The sequence below is a fragment of the Mus musculus genome, chromosome 18, assembly GCF_000001635.26.
Source record: "Mus musculus strain C57BL/6J chromosome 18, GRCm38.p6 C57BL/6J".
Classification (NCBI taxonomy): Eukaryota; Metazoa; Chordata; class Mammalia; order Rodentia; family Muridae; genus Mus; species Mus musculus.
This window is the reverse complement of record NC_000084.6, coordinates 61,302,835-61,321,484: the sequence shown is the minus strand read 5'-3', so window position 1 is coordinate 61,321,484 and position 18,650 is coordinate 61,302,835. Positions and strand designations below refer to the sequence as shown.

The window sequence follows — 18,650 nt, the reverse complement described above, 5'->3', positions numbered from 1 at the left end:
TGGGGGGAGGGGTACAGTGCATGGATGGCCACAGAGGAAATAAAACTCCCCACATTGAAGTTAGGTGAAGGAGCCTTCAGACTCACTGGTCTTTTCCCAAAATCGTCTTTCCCGTAGCGGCAGGCACCTAGGCTGAGTGTGGCCTCTGTACCAGTCAGGCAGCAGCACTGTACTGTGCATGTGTAGGGCTTGCATGTCATTGTGTAGTCTCAGTCCTGCAGATGGAGCTTGTCTGTCCTTCCAGAGCAGCCTGTCAAGTTCCCTGTGTGTCAGGGGCTGAGGTCATCAGGAGACTCAGCCTGGAGGGAGATATCCCTAGATTAGCAAACCCATAAGCCAGCCACTAGGACTGCCAGGGCACATGGCAGAGAACGCCTGCAGAGGGGTGTCAGGAAAAGCCTCTTGCATTTAGCTGGGTGTAGGGCGTGGAAGGGTAGAAACTGTGACCCTGGAGCAGCTGCTGTGTGCTTATGGTGCTGGGAAGGAAGTGTGTGTGTCTGACAGGTCATCAGGGTCTCACCAGAGTCTTGTGCATCATGGTAGAGAGTATGGATTTTTCCTTGAGACTATTCTAACCTGTAAGTTGCATATTATTATTGAACTGTATAGGTGCCCAGAGAGCTGAAGCAACTGGCTCAAGGTCACACAGCTGGGAAAGGTCAGGGCAAAGGCTCTGACTTAGGAGCCCACAACCTATACTACCATGTGAAACCCCTTTGCCAATCCTGTGAGAGCTGGGTCCTAGCCATGCAGGATCTCTGCCTCTGCCTCTGCCTCTGCCTCTCTGCCTCCTCTGCCTCTGCCTCTGCCTCTGCCTCTGCCTCTGCCTCTGCCTCTGCCTCTGCCTCTGCCTCTGCCTCTGCCTCTGCCTCTGCCTCTGCCTCTGCCTCTGCCTCTGCCTCTGCCTCTGCCTCTGCCTCTGCCTCTGCCTCTGCCTCTGCCTCTGCCTCTGCCTCTGCCTCTGCCTCTGCCTCTGCCTCTGCCTGCCTGTCTGTCTGTCTCTCAGGATCTCTCTGCCTCTGTCTATCTCTGTTTCTGTCTCTTTCTAGCTGTCTCTCCATCTCTGTCTCTCTGTCTGTCCCTCTGTCTCTGTCTCTCTCTGTTCATGCCAATGGAAGCCAGAGGACAACCTCTGTGCCATTCCTGTCACCAGCCACCTTGCTTTCTGCCTGTGTTCGGTTTTGAGAAAGGGTCTCGTCATGTATCCCCCACAGAGGTCCATTGCCTCTGCCTCCCAAGTCCTGGCATCAAAGACACACAGCACTACATCCAGCACATCTTCCCTTTTGAGACAGGCTTTGTCCCTGGCCTGGAGCTCACCGGTCTCTCCTTCCCTAACCTTGGAATGGCAAGCTCACACTGCCACTCGTGGCTTTGTATTTTTAACACATGTTCCATGCCTTAATCTCAGTTCTCTTGCTTGCAAGGCAACTGCTTTTACCAACGGCCTCACCAGCCCTCTCTCCATTAAAAAACAAAAACTTAAAACACAGCGCCAAAGTAATGTTGCTCCCTCCCTCTTAGGGGACAGTTTTTCAAAAATGCTTTCAGATTGCAGAGAGCTAATGGACAAGTGGGGCCAGACTGCCGCTGGAGTCCATCCCCTAGAGACTGCACAGGCCCCTGTACCTACTCTAAGCTAGAGCCTCAGCAGGCCTCTGGAGAAGCCCTGCCCTGGGTGACATGGATTCAGAGCTTAATGAGCCTGCAGAGGTTCCCAGCCCTCACAGCGAGCTGAGCTCTTAGACCAGTAGCTCTCTGCAGCACACCCTCATCCACAGAGCAGGCCATGGTGCATAAATGCAGCTGCTGTACAGGTGATGATGTGTGTAGAGTCTGTCATCATCATTGTCTGTGTGGCATCTCTCTGTCCCTTCTTGAACTCTAGGGCTGTGTCACTGTGGTGCATATAATACCTCAGGACTTTACCCTGTCTGTGTCTAGCATTGTGTCTGGCCCAAATAAATGATAATCATGCAAACAGAGCCATGGGCTGCTTCTCCTGAGGCATTTGGTCACTCCTGCTCACAGACTCATCTTTTCTCTATGTTCTCCCTGAAGATGGTGGTTGACTCATTTCTGAAGCCCTTGAATATGGTAATGGTTCAATTAGTAGGTCCAAGGAGCTCTCAAGAGCCAAATAGGAGGAGCTCTTCCAACACCTTGAGTGGAGAAGCCCAGGGCCCACTGGTTCTGGTCCTCTTTCTGCCATTAACTTAGGCAGCTTCCTCCTGCCAGTGGGCACTATGGAACATGGAGCATGGAGCACTGTGTCAGAGTCCTTTTCTGACCATCTAATGGCCCCTTGGCTACAGGGCTTGCTACAGGAACAAGCTAAGAGAAAGGATCTGGGGACACGAGCATTGCTTTCCATTTTCTGAATGTTCCAAAGTCTTTGGGCCAGGGTACGACAGGCACTTAGTTGGATGGTCTAGAGTAAGCAGGTGTTTGGCTATTTTGTACTATGGGGACCTTGGCAAGCTCCCTTTTGCAGGGCCTCAGTTTCCCCTTGTGAGAAATGAGGAAGGAACACGGACTGTGTAACACTGTTTCTTGGTGTGTTAAGGACGGAGGAAGAAAGTTACCAGTCCTTACAGAAGCTGGGAATTCACAAATTCTCTCAGAAGAAGGGCATGCTGGGCCATGGGTGACTTCCTGAGTGTCTCCAGACTCGTGGAGGCCTCTTGGACAGGCAAGGATCTCTGTCTGTGTGCTCTTGTGGCTCTCCTTCATGCCATTCCAGTCCCCAAATGCAGGAGTTCATTAAGGTTTCTCCGAGGCTCCTTTTCCTCTAGCTTGAGATGAGCCTGGGAAGGCTGGGGGCGGGGCAAGTCTATTAATATCCCCTTTCTCAGCTGATTAACTCGCCATTAATTTTCACTCCATTTCTAAGCTGAGCAGGGGAACAAGCTAATGGGCCCAGGCAGGATGCAATGGCTAGCTCCAGTGCTATTCAGAGGCGCCTACAGGGCAGCCAGGAGACCTGGAAAGAGCCACAGCAGTGTGTGGGTAAGGTGGCCCTTCTCCCAGCCCCATCCAGCCATCCCAGAGCTAGGCTGCCCTTCAGTGTAGGTTACACCCAGCCTCATTGTGGTGACTGCCATTTGGTACTCATTCCCACCCAGGCCTGTGCTCTCTGTAAGTTAGGGTTCTCTCACCCTTGGATGTGCCCCGGCTTGCTATGTGGCTTTGATAGGTCTTTGTTCAGAGGCTTCAGCCCACATGTGGAAAGAATGGCAGGTAGGCTTCCCAAGAAACAGCAGCTGTGACTGGCGGAGGCTGTGGCCTAGAGCCGTCTGTCCCCAGGACTCTGGCATGAAGTCATCCGTGCCGCGGGTGAGCTGGGAACACTCATGTGGCTTGTTTGATACCCGTGGCCACTGGATGACCCTAAACGCTCTTACACTTTTGCTCCATGTGATAATTTATGGCACCCTGGGAATTCTCATTCCACCTAGCACTAATGACATCATTCTGAGTGACCTCGCTAGAACCTGAGAAACTCAAGTTGGCCAGTCACCCTCTTGTCCCTCATCTTTGTTCGGCAATTTCGTTGCTTCCCACAGTCAAGCTTGGAACAAGGAATGGTCCTATTGTTTTGCCCTCACCTTGTGTAGTAGGTTCAGTGGAAGGAACCACCTTGCCCAAGGCTACCCTGGTGGTAGTGGCAGAGCTTTGTGTGGCCATCCCCCAAATCTCGCTAGATCCCCAGTCCCAGGATCTTAATTCCCCACCAGAGCTAGGAAGCTGTGACAGAAATGGAGCAGAGTGAGTCTTGCCTGGAGATTGGGGGAGTCTTGCAGGTAGAAGCAGCCACGGGAGTCCTCATCGCTTTCTAGACCCACAGTCCACAAAGCCCTGGCTCAGACCCACTAACAACTTCTGACTCTTTTTTTGTTTGTTTTTTTTTATTCTTAGCTCTGTTCTAAAAATTACAAACGCATTTATTCTCCTCTCCCTGAGTCCCCGATTGAGTTACTCAGCTGCTGCTGCTCCGACTGGAAGGTTGCAGCCTGGGACAGATTTAGTGCAGCCAAAAGGCTGTCACGAGATGTGTATTTCAGATGAACTTCCTGAAGAAAGGATGAACAGCTGGACCTGGGATGGGAAAGCGTGCCTCGGAAGGGACCATGTGATAGCTTGAGCTTCTGCCAGTGTGGACCCAGGGACTCAGGGTTACTGATGGGGGTGCTTGGCCTAATCTAGCAGTTTGGTCTATGCTCCCAACCTAGAGCTTGGGGGCCTGAAGGGCTGGGCACCTCAGGGGTTGCAGACAGCGGAAAAGCAGAGCCCTGATTTATTTACTTGTGCATAGGCATGTGGTCCAAGCCCTGGCTTTGCCTGATACTTTCTGGGTGAAAAGTTTTCTCTGCCAAATGGAGATTAGAATCATGCTCCCAGCATGGTGGTGTGGTGTGAGCTCCGAGGTGCTATTGACAGCCTTCCAGTCCCTCTCAAGACCAAGGTTTTCACCCTGGGTGTGTCCCCTTGGCCCGAGCCTTGTTTTCTTAGTCCTTTGCTTGGCTACTGAAGTTTAAGAATCAGCTGCTGACCACTCTAGGCAGCCTGCAATCTTGTTCTTTGTCCTCTTCCAGGCACCTCTGTCTTCCCCAAGTCTCTCTCAAGCTCAGAGATGCACTCGCTTGTTCTCTTGTCTAGCTCAACTCTTCACAAAGGGTCAAGTTCTAAAAGGATAGGGACTATGGTGGTCTTGGTATGCTGAATGGTCAGCATCCAACACAAAGCCAGATGCAGTACATCCTGTGATGCGAAGGGAAGAAGTGGGGTGGGCACTGGTCCTCATCATTGTCTCTGAAATGGTGGTAGCATAGTTATTTAGTAAGCATAGCGTAGCAAGTAGTAAGTGCTTGCTTTGTGTCAGGCACTGTTTTCCAAGCACCTGCAGTCACCTGCTCATGTTCAACAAGAACTCCTTGGTATGGGTCCTGTCTGTTATCCCATCTGGCAGGGGAGGACCAACTGCCCTTTAGGACCCACAGTTGGTAAATGTGGTCTTTGTGAGTCAAGAGAGACAGAGTTCAAGCTCCTATTGACAGCACCCACTCCCTCTACCCAAGGGAGCAAAGAGAGCAAACCCAAGGATTCCATGGGAAGTCCAAGCTGTTTCTTCATTGCTCTAGTTATCACTGCTCCATTGAGCCCTGGGATATTCAGTCTCTACTCTGCGCGAACCCCAAGGTTCAAGGGGCTGGGACCCTGCTACCAAGGATGAAGAGAAGCTTAAGTCTTTTATTGAAGAGGCAGGTATCTCTAAATAGGCTACCTTCTGCCTAGGTCACAGCTCAGTGAGTGGCAGAGCCAGGACTGGGTCTTCAGGTGAGGCCCTTCCCATAGCCTGCTTATCAAATTCTGTGGTTCTTGGAGTTGACAACCTATTTACTGAATATTCCAGAGATATGGAACGGATTTCTTAGGCTCAGGGGCTGGTAGCTGTGGTTCATCGGGGTAGGCAGCTGGGTCTCCCCCACAGTGACTAACCCTCTCCTTTCCCCCCTCTTTGTTTCTCCCATCCAGATTGACAGTGAGAATGAAGCTCTCTTGGCTGCGCTTACGAAGACCCTGGATGACATCCCCGAAGACGATGTGGGGCTGGCTGCCTTCCCAGAACTGGATGAAGGCGACACACCATCCTGCACCCCAGCCTCACCTGCCCCCTTATCTGCACCCCCCAGCCCCACCCTGGAGAGGCTTCTGTCCCCAGCGTCTGACGTGGACGAGCTTTCACTGGTGAGGACTGTGGCCTGGAGCTGATGTCAGACTGCAGGCCAGTGAGGGCTGAGCTGTCTTTTCGAGCTCAGTCAGGGCCCTGAGCATCAGGCCCTGAGGTGTGAGATTTCCCCGGACCTTATCCTTCCTGCATGGGCCGTGGCATTAGAATGTATTCTATGTATCTTTTAAATGTTAAAACCACACACAAACATGTTCACAAAGATAACACACGTAGGATAAAAAACCAAGCAGGTATCAGAAACGTGGACAGTTAAAAGCAAAACCTCAGAGCCCTCTCACAATTGCCTTCTTCTTTCCCAGAAGTAACCATGGTTACTGATCTGTTACATGACTTTCCTCTTCACCTTTTTTTTTTTAAACTACAAAAACAACAGAGCCTGCCTTATAGCCTGTTCATCACCTTGCTTCCTCACTGAGCGCTGTGTGTGTGTGTGTGTGTGTATGTGTGTGTGTGTCCTGGAAACTCGTCAGATGAGTGTGTGGAGCTCCGTCTCCTTGTTGACTATGTAGGACTTCCAGGTAAGGATGTCCCAACTTTTAATCATTCCCCTCCTGATAGACATCCATTGTCACCTACCCCATTGTCACACACGGCACTGTAGTCATCAGTTGCCCCATGTAAGTAGATCCAAATTCTAGAAATAGAATTTCTGGGTCTGTGGATACATGCCTTCCATTTCAAATAGATCCTTTTAGGTTATGCTTCAAAGACATTGGACCAGTATTCACACTAACACATACAAGTTAAGTGTGTGTGTGTGTGTGTGTGTGTGTGTGTGTGTGTGTGTGTAGTCTGTGAAAAAATGAGAGGAGAAGATATCAGCTCTGACTGTCCTTACAAGAGTCTGGACCTCCTAACTTACTGAAGATACTTGCCCTGGGCTCTAGATAAGGATATCAAAGCCCAAGCAAGTGGAGTCAACTTTGTGAGCTGCCGAGGGTTCCTTCCTTTCTTTGGAGTTTTGGAGCTTCTTGGGGGTTTAGAGCCAGTCAGAGCTGAGAGGGCTCTCAGATCCTGGAAAGGCCCTCGTTAAACATCGTGTTCTGCTCTGGGGAAATGAAGGCCTAGGACATGAGTCTCGTAAGTTGGTATGCCAACCAAGTTAGACCCCATGTGTACCGACTTGTGTTGTAGGGCCCAGTGGCTTCTCTTCTGCTGCCTTTGAAGTCCCAGAGCATTGAAAGGACTTTTACCAAGTGTCTACTGTGTCCCTGCCCAGATTGTGTTCAGTATCATGATTCGGCTCCCTCCCGTGGGGTCCTGCATCCTTCCAGACTGGAAGAGGTCTCTTAGATTTGAACCCCAGTTCTCCTCGTGAGGGCTTACAGTTCCTTGGACACACACCTTCTCTTAGCCTCTCTCTGACTCAGCTTTCTGACCCATGGGAGTGGATCATAGGGCCTGGGTTAAAGGCTGTTGAGAGGATTACAGTGGGTAATACCTAGGGAGCATTTAGCACATTGCCTAACATACAGGCCCACCTAGGACACACTGGCCGACTCAGCCCCGACAAGACCATCAGTAGTAAGAATTCTCAGTACGTTTTTGCACCAGGCTGCGGCAGGAGACCTTGTGCAGGGAAAGAGCATCCCCTGCTGGTCAAAGGCTGGCATAGTTCTGAGCCTTCGGTTCTACTTACACTGCTTGTGTGTTTCCCCCACTCACTTGTGTTAGCTTATGGGCAGTAGGACTCAAGGTCAAGTCTCCTGACATTTTGATAGTTCTAGAGGGGCCCAGAGAAGCCATGCAGACCGTAGGCCTTGCCTTGGATCCCAGAGGACTGGCCTGGGAATCTGGAAGACCTGTGAACCTCCACAGATCTGTACAGATCCTGAGGTCAGCAGTGTCTGTTGAACTCTCAGACGTGTTTTGTTTTGTTTTGAAGTCTCAGATCCAGTAATTGATTGATTGATTGATTGATTGATTGATTGACTGATTTATTCTTGGTGTCTCTTTCCTGCCCTCATCCTATGTCTGTGTAGAGAAAGAAATAGATTGTTCAGGGTGTGACCTGGAATGGGGCTGAGGTAGACTAGAACCATATCTCTTCCCTCTAGCCTAGGATTCAAAGTCACAAAGTGGAGTGTCTGTGTGTGTGTGCGTGTGTGTGTGTGCGTGTGCGTGCGCGCATGTGCTGTAGATAAGGTGTCAGGGGTCCTCAGTCACTCAGAGTGTAAGGTGTGGCCTTTCTCTAGCTGGGCCTTTGGTGCTCTCTGCTGGGGGTGCTGGGAAGACGTGTTCCCCCAGGAAACACTTGGTGCCGTAGAACAATCCCAGGGTACCTCTCACCTTGTTCTCACCTCAGCTGCGGTGGAGTCTGAAGATATTTTTTTCTTCAGTCTCTTTGCTCTCAGGGTAGATGAACTATGAACCTGCCGGCAGGGACCGGAAGCTGAGGAGCTTCAGCAATCCTTATTATTTTTAAAGTTATCTGAGGGCTGCGGGGAGGAGCTCTCTAGGTAAAATACTTGCTTGTCTGGCACATTATGAAACCCATAAAATTGGGTGTGGAGGTGCATCCCTGAACTCTCAGCACTTGAGAGGGAGAGACAGGAAGGCCAGGCATTCAAATCATCCTTAACTACATAGTTTGAGGAAAGCCTGGGCTACATGTGACCTGACCCCCACCCCCACCCCCAAACACAAAAATAGTTGAAGAAAAAACAAACTAAAGGTTAGCATTCTTTTACTTGTATGCAAACAGCTGAGTGGGTTGAAGGTAGCATATACCTTGGATATATTCTTGTATGATTATATATTATGATTAAAGTCCACCTCCTGAAGGTTTATAGGAAAATAGTGGCAGTTGCATCTGGGAAGGAGAAAGGACCTTGAGGAGGAAGGGGACTTGCTTTTGCTTTTGCATTTGGTTTTTTTCTAGACAGGATTTCCCTGTGTCATAGCCCTGGCTGTCCTGCCCTGAAGACCAGACTGGCCTTGAACTCACAGAGATCCACCTACCTTTGCCTCTTGAGTGCTGGGATTAAAGGCGTGCACCACCAACGCCTGGCCAGGAGACTTGCTTTTAATTGTCTACCTTTTAGAATTTCACACACACACACACACACCACACACACACACACACACACACACATGCACACCCGTGAATACTATGTACTTAATTAAAGAAATACATTCTTAAATGCCATGGACAAAGAGGAAGTCAGCTGGATCCCAAGCATCCTTTTGGTTTATAGCCTCTCCATCGGTACACCTATGTATGTATACACATGTGTCTATTACAGGCATATGGAGTTAACTGACTCTAACAGTAGACTGAGCAGGCATCATCCAGACTTGTTCCCTTGGGTGACTGACTGTATGAACAATGAGGTAGCAGTATTTGGGAGTTTGGTAGACAGCTATCTGTTTCCTGGCCAGGGCGTGGTCAGCTGGCATATGGTGCCCTATGTCTCTCTAAGTGTACCTGGCCCTAGTCTTTTCCCCTCTGCCTCTTCCCAGCTACAGAAGCTCCTCCTGGCCACATCCTCCCCAACAGCAAGCTCTGACGCTCTGAAGGACGGGGCCACCTGGTCCCAGACCAGCCTCAGTTCCAGAAGTCAGCGGCCTTGTGTCAAGGTATTTCCGCATATGCCCAGAAGTAACCTGGGTCCCTAGATGGCTGTCAGCCGTGGCCACGGGTGGCAGATTTAGTCTACACAAGTCTCTCTCTCTCCCTCACAGCTCTGGCTGAGCCAGAATCCCAGTTCCTGCTCCTTGAAACCAGCATAGTCTGAGCCTCTGACAAGAGCTCTGTACTTTCCCACCCTTGAGTGTTTTGAGCTGTGAGACATTGACACAGACCTTGACACGTATTAGAGCAGATACAGGAAGGTGTGGCCTCCTCTGGGGCCTCATGAGCTAATGGGGAACAGATGAGAACATCTGGCTTTGGAGGCCACAGTTCAGATCATACTAGGGCTTCAGGATTTCAAGGGTGACACCCATACCTCCCCTGGCCCTATTTCTTGGTGGATCAGAGAAAGCTTCGGTGGATATTTAGAAGGGTCTACAGTGGCTCCTAGGCTGGGAGCCCCGGAGAAGTCTAGCTGTCTCTTCCTTCCTCACCAACTCAGCCCTGCTGGGGTCTAGGGATGGAGTGAAGGAACAGGCCATTCCTATGATCCCGAGAGAGATGCTGGATCTTCTGGCTACTTACTAGAGCAGGCTGAGGGAGAAGCATTGTGCCCCTTCCTGCTCACTCTGGCATATTTCCTTCTCCAGGTGGATGGCACCCAGGATAAGAAGACCCCCACACTGCGGGCTCAGAGCCGGCCTTGTACGGAACTGCATAAGCACCTCACTTCGGTGCTGCCCTGTCCCAGAGTGAAAGCCTGCTCCCCAACTCCGCACCCGAGCCCTCGGCTCCTCTCCAAAGAGGAGGAGGAGGAGGTGGGGGAGGATTGCCCAAGCCCTTGGCCGACTCCAGCCTCGCCCCAAGACTCCCTAGCACAGGACACGGCCAGCCCCGACAGTGCCCAGCCTCCCGAGGAGGATGTGAGGGCCATGGTACAGCTCATTCGCTACATGCATACCTACTGCCTGCCTCAGAGGAAGCTGCCCCAACGGGCCCCAGAGCCAATCCCCCAGGCCTGCAGCAGCCTCTCCAGGCAGGTTCAACCCCGATCCCGGCATCCCCCCAAAGCCTTCTGGACTGAGTTCTCTATCCTAAGGGAACTTCTGGCCCAAGATATCCTCTGTGATGTTAGCAAGCCCTACCGCCTGGCCATACCTGTCTATGCTTCCCTCACACCTCAGTCCAGGCCCAGGCCCCCCAAGGACAGTCAGGCCTCCCCTGCCCACTCTGCCATGGCAGAAGAGGTGAGAATCACTGCTTCCCCCAAGAGCACCGGGCCTAGACCCAGCCTGCGTCCTCTGAGGCTGGAGGTGAAACGGGATGTTAACAAGCCTACAAGGCAAAAGCGGGAGGAAGATGAGGAGGAGGAGGAGGAAGAAGAAGAAGAGGAAGAAGAAAAAGAAGAGGAAGAAGAGGAGTGGGGCAGGAAGAGACCAGGTCGTGGCCTGCCATGGACCAAACTAGGGAGGAAGATGGACAGCTCCGTGTGCCCCGTGCGGCGCTCCAGGAGACTGAATCCAGAGCTGGGTCCCTGGCTGACATTCACTGATGAGCCCTTAGGTGCTCTGCCCTCGATGTGCCTGGATACAGAGACCCACAACCTGGAGGAAGACCTGGGCAGCCTCACAGACAGTAGTCAAGGCCGGCAGCTCCCCCAGGGATCCCAGATCCCCGCCCTGGAAAGCCCCTGTGAGAGTGGGTGCGGAGACACAGATGAAGATCCAAGCTGCCCACAGCCCACTTCCAGAGGTATTCTGTGGTCCACCAGAGAGGGTTGGGTGGACATATTATCTCCACTGGGATCTAAGAGCACTCAGTCTTGTGTGTTGAGTGAGGTTGGATCTGCTTATCCACTGCCCTTTCCGTATAACTTGGCAGACCTTCAGGAAAATACTTGGTCTTCTTCAAGATTTTCATCATGCATATCAAAGCACTGCTTAATGAACAGAGAACAAGAGGCCTTATCCATGCCTGGATAAGGACAAGGGATGGTAAAAAAAATAATAATAATAATAAAGTTAGGCACAATACTTAGGAAGCAGAGACAGGAGGATAGAATTTGATAGAGGATAGAATATGTAGTCTGGGCTACATATGCAGACCTGTTTCAAGTAAAATAACCAACAGAGATGGAGGCCCAAGGCTCAGAGCTTGTTAGTGAAGGGCCCGTCACTAGAACCATGTAGAATCACAGCTTGGGCTTGGAGCCTTGGCCTCAGTGCATGGCTACCGTGCTGCACTGTTTGGCCAGCAAGGGTTGCCTGGCCCATCTGCTATTTCTGCAAAGTGAGGAGATCTGCTGGCTGAGCCCCAGCCATGCAAGATGGATTTGAATTGCACCCGATCCTTCCCTTAGATGGCCATATGTCACCTTAAAGGGCATCTGTCCTTGGTGCCCCCGGAAATGTGAGGGCTCCCCAAAGGGGGAGAATGGTGTATGTGGGGAATCTTATTTTCTTTTTTGTCTTTTCAGACTCCTCCAGGTGCCTCATGCTGGCCTTGTCACAAAGGTAGATTTAAAATTATCAGTCTACTATACCATGAGCTTTTGTCTTAGATGTGTGCATTTGGGTGGGAGGCTATCAGCCCCTGAGCCTGGCCCCCATCCTCAGGGCCTGCCTTCGTTGTTATCTTGAGCCCTTGGGATCCAGACTCCTTCCAAGGGGGTTGAGTTTTAAAAGGGAGCCTCTGAGCTGAGGAGAAAGACAGAGAGTCAAGCCATTTCATAAGCTGGCATCTCCAGGACTCTAGAGGGTACTCTTGGAGATGGGGGTTAGAAGCCTATGATGCTGGGGGTCCTGGAAGAAAGTTCCTTCCCTCTCTGGGCTTCAGTTGTTCAATCTACAAATCAAGGAATCTACATCAAACTTTGTCCGAACCTTCCAGAAACTGCAACTTAAATTTCTTTAACAGCCAGGATGGGGCCCCTCAGCACATTCTCTCTTTCCATGGCAGACCCAGGGTCTATCACAGTGCCTTTTGCTCCCCTCAAAAGTCTGGGCCTGTAGAAGCCCTCCTACTGACCAGCCTTTTTCCTTTCTGTCCTCCCTTCCTCTACCAGCGACTCTCTTGGCAAGAAGAGCTTTGAGGAGTCCCTGACGGTGGAGCTTTGCGGCACGGCAGGTGAGCTAGGGGTTCAGCTGGTGGGGTGCCTGTGGGGAGCTTGCATGACCTGGGCGGGAGTGCATCTCCTCATGAACTGACCACTGCCCCCCTGAACTACTCTAGCATTGAGATGCACCAGGAGCATACTGGGAAGGGGGGTCAGGGCCTGGGGGCCAGCCCTTCACCTGCTGGTACCTGCAGCTGAGGGGCTACTGAGGTCAGAAAACAAAGACACAGCTCTGGAGAAGACCACAGTCTGGTGAGGCTAAACCTTCAGGAGAATGGTTAGCTGTGGGCTCCTGTCTGCTCATTAAGGCAGAAGGTCAGTGAGGCCTGGTCAAATGGTGGAGTGCCCAGGATGGGGCAGTGCCGAGGGGTTGAAGGACCAACAGGCATTGGAAAACAAAGAAGGATGTGTTTAACTGAAGAATTGATATGAGTAAAGACACAAAAGAATGAGAGTACAGGGTGCATCAGGGTTACTGGTCCGATGGTCCTATCTAAAGGCAAGACGTAGGAAGAAAGGAATAACGGTCCCCAAAGGACCAAGGCATAGAGGAGCCTGGCACCCATCCTGTAGGCTTTGGAAGGCATGGAGAGAAAGAAGTGGGTATTTTTTCATGTTCCTGTGGTGTGCTGGGAAGACCAGAAGACAAAGGCAGGTTGAGTAGCATCAGAGACGCCGAATGGTTGGTTTTCCCAATGGCACTGTTTCCTCTGTTCAGGCAGGGCTCTTTAAATGATTGTCAGTAGAGTAGGAACAGATATCTCTGACCTAGACACATTAGCTGCCATTACCAAGTCCCCAAGGGATGCCCATTGACTTCCATCTCATGACAGCTCCTATGAACAGGAGGACCCCTGGGCTACATACAGGCTTAGGCAGCAGTACAGACCAGTTAGTGATTCGAAGCCACCCACCTATAAGGGATCTTGTGACCCACGGCCACTTCTGTGTCCTTGCAAACAGAACTCTTAATGTCCTCCAAGAAGACCTGCCTTTCCCTCACCTGTTTTTTTCCTCTTGCCTGGGCAGGACTCACGCCACCCACCACACCTCCATACAAGCCAATGGAGGAGGACCCCTTCAAGCCAGACACCAAGCTCAGCCCAGGCCAAGACACAGCTCCCAGCCTTCCCTCCCCCGAGGCTCTTCCGCTCACAGCCACCCCAGGAGCTTCCCACAAGCTGCCCAAGAGGCACCCAGAGCGAAGCGAGCTCCTGTCCCATTTGCAGCATGCCACAACCCAACCAGTCTCACAGGCTGGCCAGAAGCGCCCCTTCTCCTGCTCCTTTGGAGACCACGACTACTGCCAGGTGCTCAGGCCAGAGGCTGCCCTGCAGAGGAAGGTGCTGCGGTCCTGGGAGCCAATCGGGGTCCACCTTGAAGACTTGGCCCAGCAGGGTGCCCCTCTGCCAACGGAAACAAAGGCCCCTAGGAGGGAGGCAAACCAGAACTGTGACCCTACCCACAAGGACAGCATGCAGCTAAGAGACCATGAGATCCGTGCCAGTCTCACAAAGCACTTTGGGCTGCTGGAGACTGCTCTGGAAGGTGAAGACCTGGCGTCCTGTAAAAGCCCGGAGTATGACACCGTATTTGAGGACAGCAGCAGCAGCAGTGGCGAGAGTAGCTTCCTGCTTGAGGAGGAGGAGGAAGAGGAGGAGGGAGGGGAAGAGGACGATGAAGGAGAGGACTCAGGGGTCAGCCCTCCCTGCTCTGATCACTGCCCCTACCAGAGCCCACCCAGTAAGGCCAGTCGGCAGCTCTGCTCCCGAAGCCGCTCCAGTTCCGGCTCCTCGTCCTGCAGCTCCTGGTCACCAGCCACCCGGAAGAACTTCAGGTATTCTTGGTGGCCCTGGGGAGAGGGATATCTGAGCAGCCATTAGGTACCAGAGGGGAGGAGCCCCAGGAGTTTGCTTTGAGGCTTAGGTTGCATCTCCGCTTGCAGCCCAGCCTTGGTCAGAAGGCATGAGATGGGCTCCCCAAGACATGGACAATCTGAAGCAAGTGAAGCCCAGCAGGGACCCCACAATCTGGCCCCCTGAGACATTATAGCCTAATGAACTTGACCCTTGTTTCCTCCTGTGTTTGTCAATGGATAGATTTTTATGCGAACATGCATACCTACATACTTGAGAAGCAACATGGTGTTAATGTATAAAGTCAAGCCCAGGGCTGTGGTTTTGATCTGTGTTCTGGAAAACACCCAGACTAAAAGCAGTGCTAGGCTTTACACCTGGGCTTGGTTCTGAATTGCTTACTGCTGTGAACAGACCCTATAAGAGCCCGGGGGTTGGGGGAGGGCGGTGCATCAGGAGCTAGTTTGAGCATCCCATCTGTGAGCACTAGACCTAGAAAGGGGTTTCTTCTATTGCTGTGATTAAAATACCACAACAAAAAGCAGCGTGCAGAGGAAAGGAGTGACTTCATCTTACAACTCTCAGGTCACTCTATCCCCAAGGGAAGACAGGGCAGGGATGCAAGGCAGGAACCTGGAGGCAGATTTGGGGGGAGAGCAGCTTCTGCTTTCTCTCGTCACACCAGGTAATGGGACCAGCTTCGTCCTGGAGAGACTCCAGAAAGATTTGCAAGGGGTGGGCGAGGGTGTCGCAGTTCTGAGCGCGAGGTTACCTGAATGGCCACGAGATGAAACTCTTTAGCCTTGAGCAGAGATGTGGAGTTGTCTGGGGAGCTTGTGAAGCTGCTGGGCTCAGGGGTCTGCTGAGCACCTGAGTGTGTGGGCGTGGGTAATTCGAATTTCTAGCAAGTTCTCAAGTTCTCAAAGCATTCTGAGATCAGAATTCAGATCTTAGAGATACCCTAGACAAATTCAAGTTATCATGCACACATCTCTACTAGCTGTTCCTAGCTCTTCAAGGGCCCCAAGAAAGCAAAGGCCCCTCTGCTCATCAAACGATACACACACATAAATTCTAGAAATGTTCCACAAACCAATGTGAAGGTTATCTGTTACTACTAACAACTTTCCCTGAGGACTCACTGACAAGCCATCAGCTCTTTGCTGTCTTGCAGAACTCTCAAGGCTTGCCTGCTAGTCCTTTTATAATTCCCCAGGACTTTGCCACTAAGACATCTTCATGCCATCGAAGTTTACCCAATGCTGATCCCACCCCCCACTACCAGCACTAGAGTCCCTGGGTACTTCCTTTCCCACCTAGCTCATGGATTTGAAACAGGGTCTGTATCCCAGGGCCCTAAAGGTTTAGACCTTCCCTGAGACTATAGATTCCCTGTTTTTCTCTTCTTAAATGTAGTAGGCCAGTGTAGGCCTGGCCATTTCTGTTCACTGGACAGAGTGACTTGGCTATGCCAGTCCCTGTCCAACTGCCCACAGAGATGTATTTGACAAGCCTGGAAACCCATCCCTCAGCCTTTTCTAGAGCTACTTCCTGTTGGCCATCAGCAGACAATGCACTGAGACCAGCTGAACAGTGCCAACCCAGTTCCAAGAATTCCTGTCTCAGCAATCTGGAAGGGAAGGGCCTCCAACTCTGGTCTCAGTGAATGATAACTCTTGACTGAATAATAGCGTTGAAAGTTAGCAAGTCACGAGTTATCACCTTCTGCCATGGTACTCGGGGTTTCACAGATGCAGTTGGAAGATATGTGTTTCTTTTTCTGTTTTGTTTTCATTCTTTCAAGACGGGGTTTCTCTGTGTAACCCTGGCTGTCCTGGAACTCGCTCTGTAGACCAGAGGTAGAGGTAGAAGAAACAGGGGTTTAAGTTCAACCCGTGGAGCTCAAAATTTCATGTGCTTCTAAGCTATATTTTTAAAGACTCATCTGGGGAAGGGCAGACCCTGGGTAGGGCTGCAACCCCACGAGAACAAGAGGAGTTAATGGATTTTGTAATGAATGTGGCCCTTCCAAGCTGGAGTATAAACAAGCATGACTTTAGAGTAGACCTGATTCCAGGTCTTGCTTCTCCCCTTTCTAAGTTTTGGCCAAATCTCTGCTGGAATCTGAGCTTCAGACTTTCTTTTGGAAAATGGGAATATATAAAACCTCCTGAAATTTTTTTCATCTAATCAATAATGCAAAGAAGCAAAAAGGGCTATCTACCCCTAACATGAAGAAGGGCGAGGCCTGGAAGGTTAGGACAAGAATTAATATGGGGGCTTCCCAGGAATCTCAAGCTTGGGAGCCCCAGAGGACACCAGGCCAGTGTTTGGTCCTACACAGTCAGGGCTGGGTTTCTGCAAGAGTAAGATTGAGCACTGTGCCTTGCTTGTTCACCGACAGACGTGAGAGCAGAGGGCCCTGTTCAGATGGAACCCCAAGCGTCCGGCATGCCAGGAAGCGGCGGGAAAAGGCCATCGTAAGTGATCTGGGGTCCCTGCACCTAGGAAAAATGGGGGCAAGCCAGGAGCATCCAGGAAATGCTAAGCCACCAGTCTTCACCCCCTGCCTGGGGAATAATGAGCTGTAGGCTACATGAAGGACACTTGAATCTCTCATTTCACAGTAACATAAGTAACCAAAAGCCATTAGAGGTAGCACCATGGGAAGCCCAGCATTTGACTGGCTGTGGTCTGCAGTAAGTAGCCACTCAGGACTCAGCTTCAGGAACTCTGGAAGAATCAAGACAGAAGATGATAGGACTTAAACAGAGACAGGCTTGGCTGGTCAGTTCGTACATCTTCTGTCTGATCTTGGGCAAGAGCCTATTCTCCCTGAGCTTCAGTTTATTTGTCTGTACACAGGAGATTTGGGCCTTGTGCTTCATAAGGGGTTCCTCAACAAACCCATTCTGTCCTCTCCACCCACCTCAAGGATCCTCCCAAAACCTGCCATTAGATCCTGAGGTTGCCCACAAAGGTGCCCCTGGGAGCCTTCAGTGTTCATGGGCCAGACAGTTATGTCAGAGCCCTAGAAAGAAGGGAGAAGGTATAACAGACACACAGAAGGACCAATGGACTCATGGCTGCCATGCTTTCGGAGGTGGGTGTGTGGGTGGACCACACAAACCCAAGAGATGCACAGCCATGTACAACAGGTACTTAAAACTACAGGGAAAGCCAGGCATGGTGACACATACCTTTAATCCCAAAACTTGGGAGGCAGAGGCAGGTATATCTCTGTCAGTTCAAAGCCATCCTGGTCTACATATTGGGTTCCAGGACAGCTGAGGCTACATAGAGAGACCCTGTCTCAAACAAAACCAAACCGCAGGTGAACATAGCCTTCTTGGGTTTGGTGGTTTGACAAATCTGGCTTAATCCTAGGCTTTAGGTGACAGCAGTATAAAGACAAGTCCCAATTCCTGTGGTTGAGACAGGAAGGAGAAAAAGACAGCAGACTCATAAACAAAGGGAAATTGGTGGGATTAAGAGTTGATATAAACTCCCTGAGATTGACAAGAGTGGTGACTAGAATTTGGACCATTGGGGTAATGTATTGACATAGGTGACTTACTAGTCGCTTAGGGGTAAAGGAACGACCAAAAGTACACAGGGTCCAAGAGCTCAGGGAGGAGGTGGGGTTAGAAATTCACGGAATTACCAGGAGTCTGGTAGGAAGGGCTTTGTCCATGGACCTGGAAGGACCCCAGCATCCCAAAGTAGACTCTATGACTGTATATGAGGTCCTATTGTGGAACCTGGGTCTGGGCTTTCTTTCCTGCCATCTGTGGTTGGCGGATTGGCTATGTGGAGAGTTGCTGGCTGTGCTTGTCTGGGCCACACACTGTCTCAATCCACTAGAGCACAGGTATCCAGGCAACGGACCTAAGTCCATCAAATCACGAATCGCAAAAAAAGAGAGGCAGGAGGTTGCAGCCTGGCCTCCCTGATTGTTTTTTCTCCCTGTCTGATCTAGCATCTTAGAGCCAAACTCTCCTGGGGGTGACCTGTGGGGCACAGTGTCTGTGTCATGGCTTCATCCAGCTTTCCTTGGTAAACTCAGATAAAATGGTGGCTCCTGTGACCCTAATACCCATTTCATTATCTTTCCTCCTGGTGTACTCTGACCTCTACAAACCACCAGGTCCCCAGTGTATCCTCAGCAGCTTGCAGGCTCAAAACAGTGATGAACAGAACACACAGCTGTCTGATGGTATAGCTCTTCTCTGCCCAGTCTCTGCTCAGTCCCTCCGTGCAGGAACTTCCCCTCGGGGCTACTTATCCGGTACTGAATGGTCCCTGCTTCAACAAGGACAGGTCCTTTGGTATAGAGATTGTCACGGTCCTCTC

At 51.1% G+C, this 18,650-nt stretch overlaps 1 protein-coding gene across 3 annotated transcripts in view; it reads left to right on the top strand.

Moving 5' to 3' along the window:
- Ppargc1b (peroxisome proliferative activated receptor, gamma, coactivator 1 beta) overlaps nucleotides 1-18,650 on the top strand; it is a 109,312-nt gene that overhangs the window by 79,272 nt on the left and 11,390 nt on the right. For all 3 annotated transcript variants that reach the window (XM_006525698.3, NM_133249.3, NM_001364996.1), the window contains 7 exons: nucleotides 5,536-5,748; nucleotides 9,215-9,331; nucleotides 9,977-11,078; nucleotides 11,803-11,839; nucleotides 12,391-12,452; nucleotides 13,471-14,278; nucleotides 16,702-16,777. In XM_006525698.3, coding sequence (XP_006525761.1) covers nucleotides 5,536-5,748; nucleotides 9,215-9,331; nucleotides 9,977-11,078; nucleotides 11,803-11,839; nucleotides 12,391-12,452; nucleotides 13,471-14,278; nucleotides 16,702-16,777 — 2,415 coding nt within the window. The remainder of the gene's footprint in view (nucleotides 1-5,535; nucleotides 5,749-9,214; nucleotides 9,332-9,976; nucleotides 11,079-11,802; nucleotides 11,840-12,390; nucleotides 12,453-13,470; nucleotides 14,279-16,701; nucleotides 16,778-18,650) is intronic.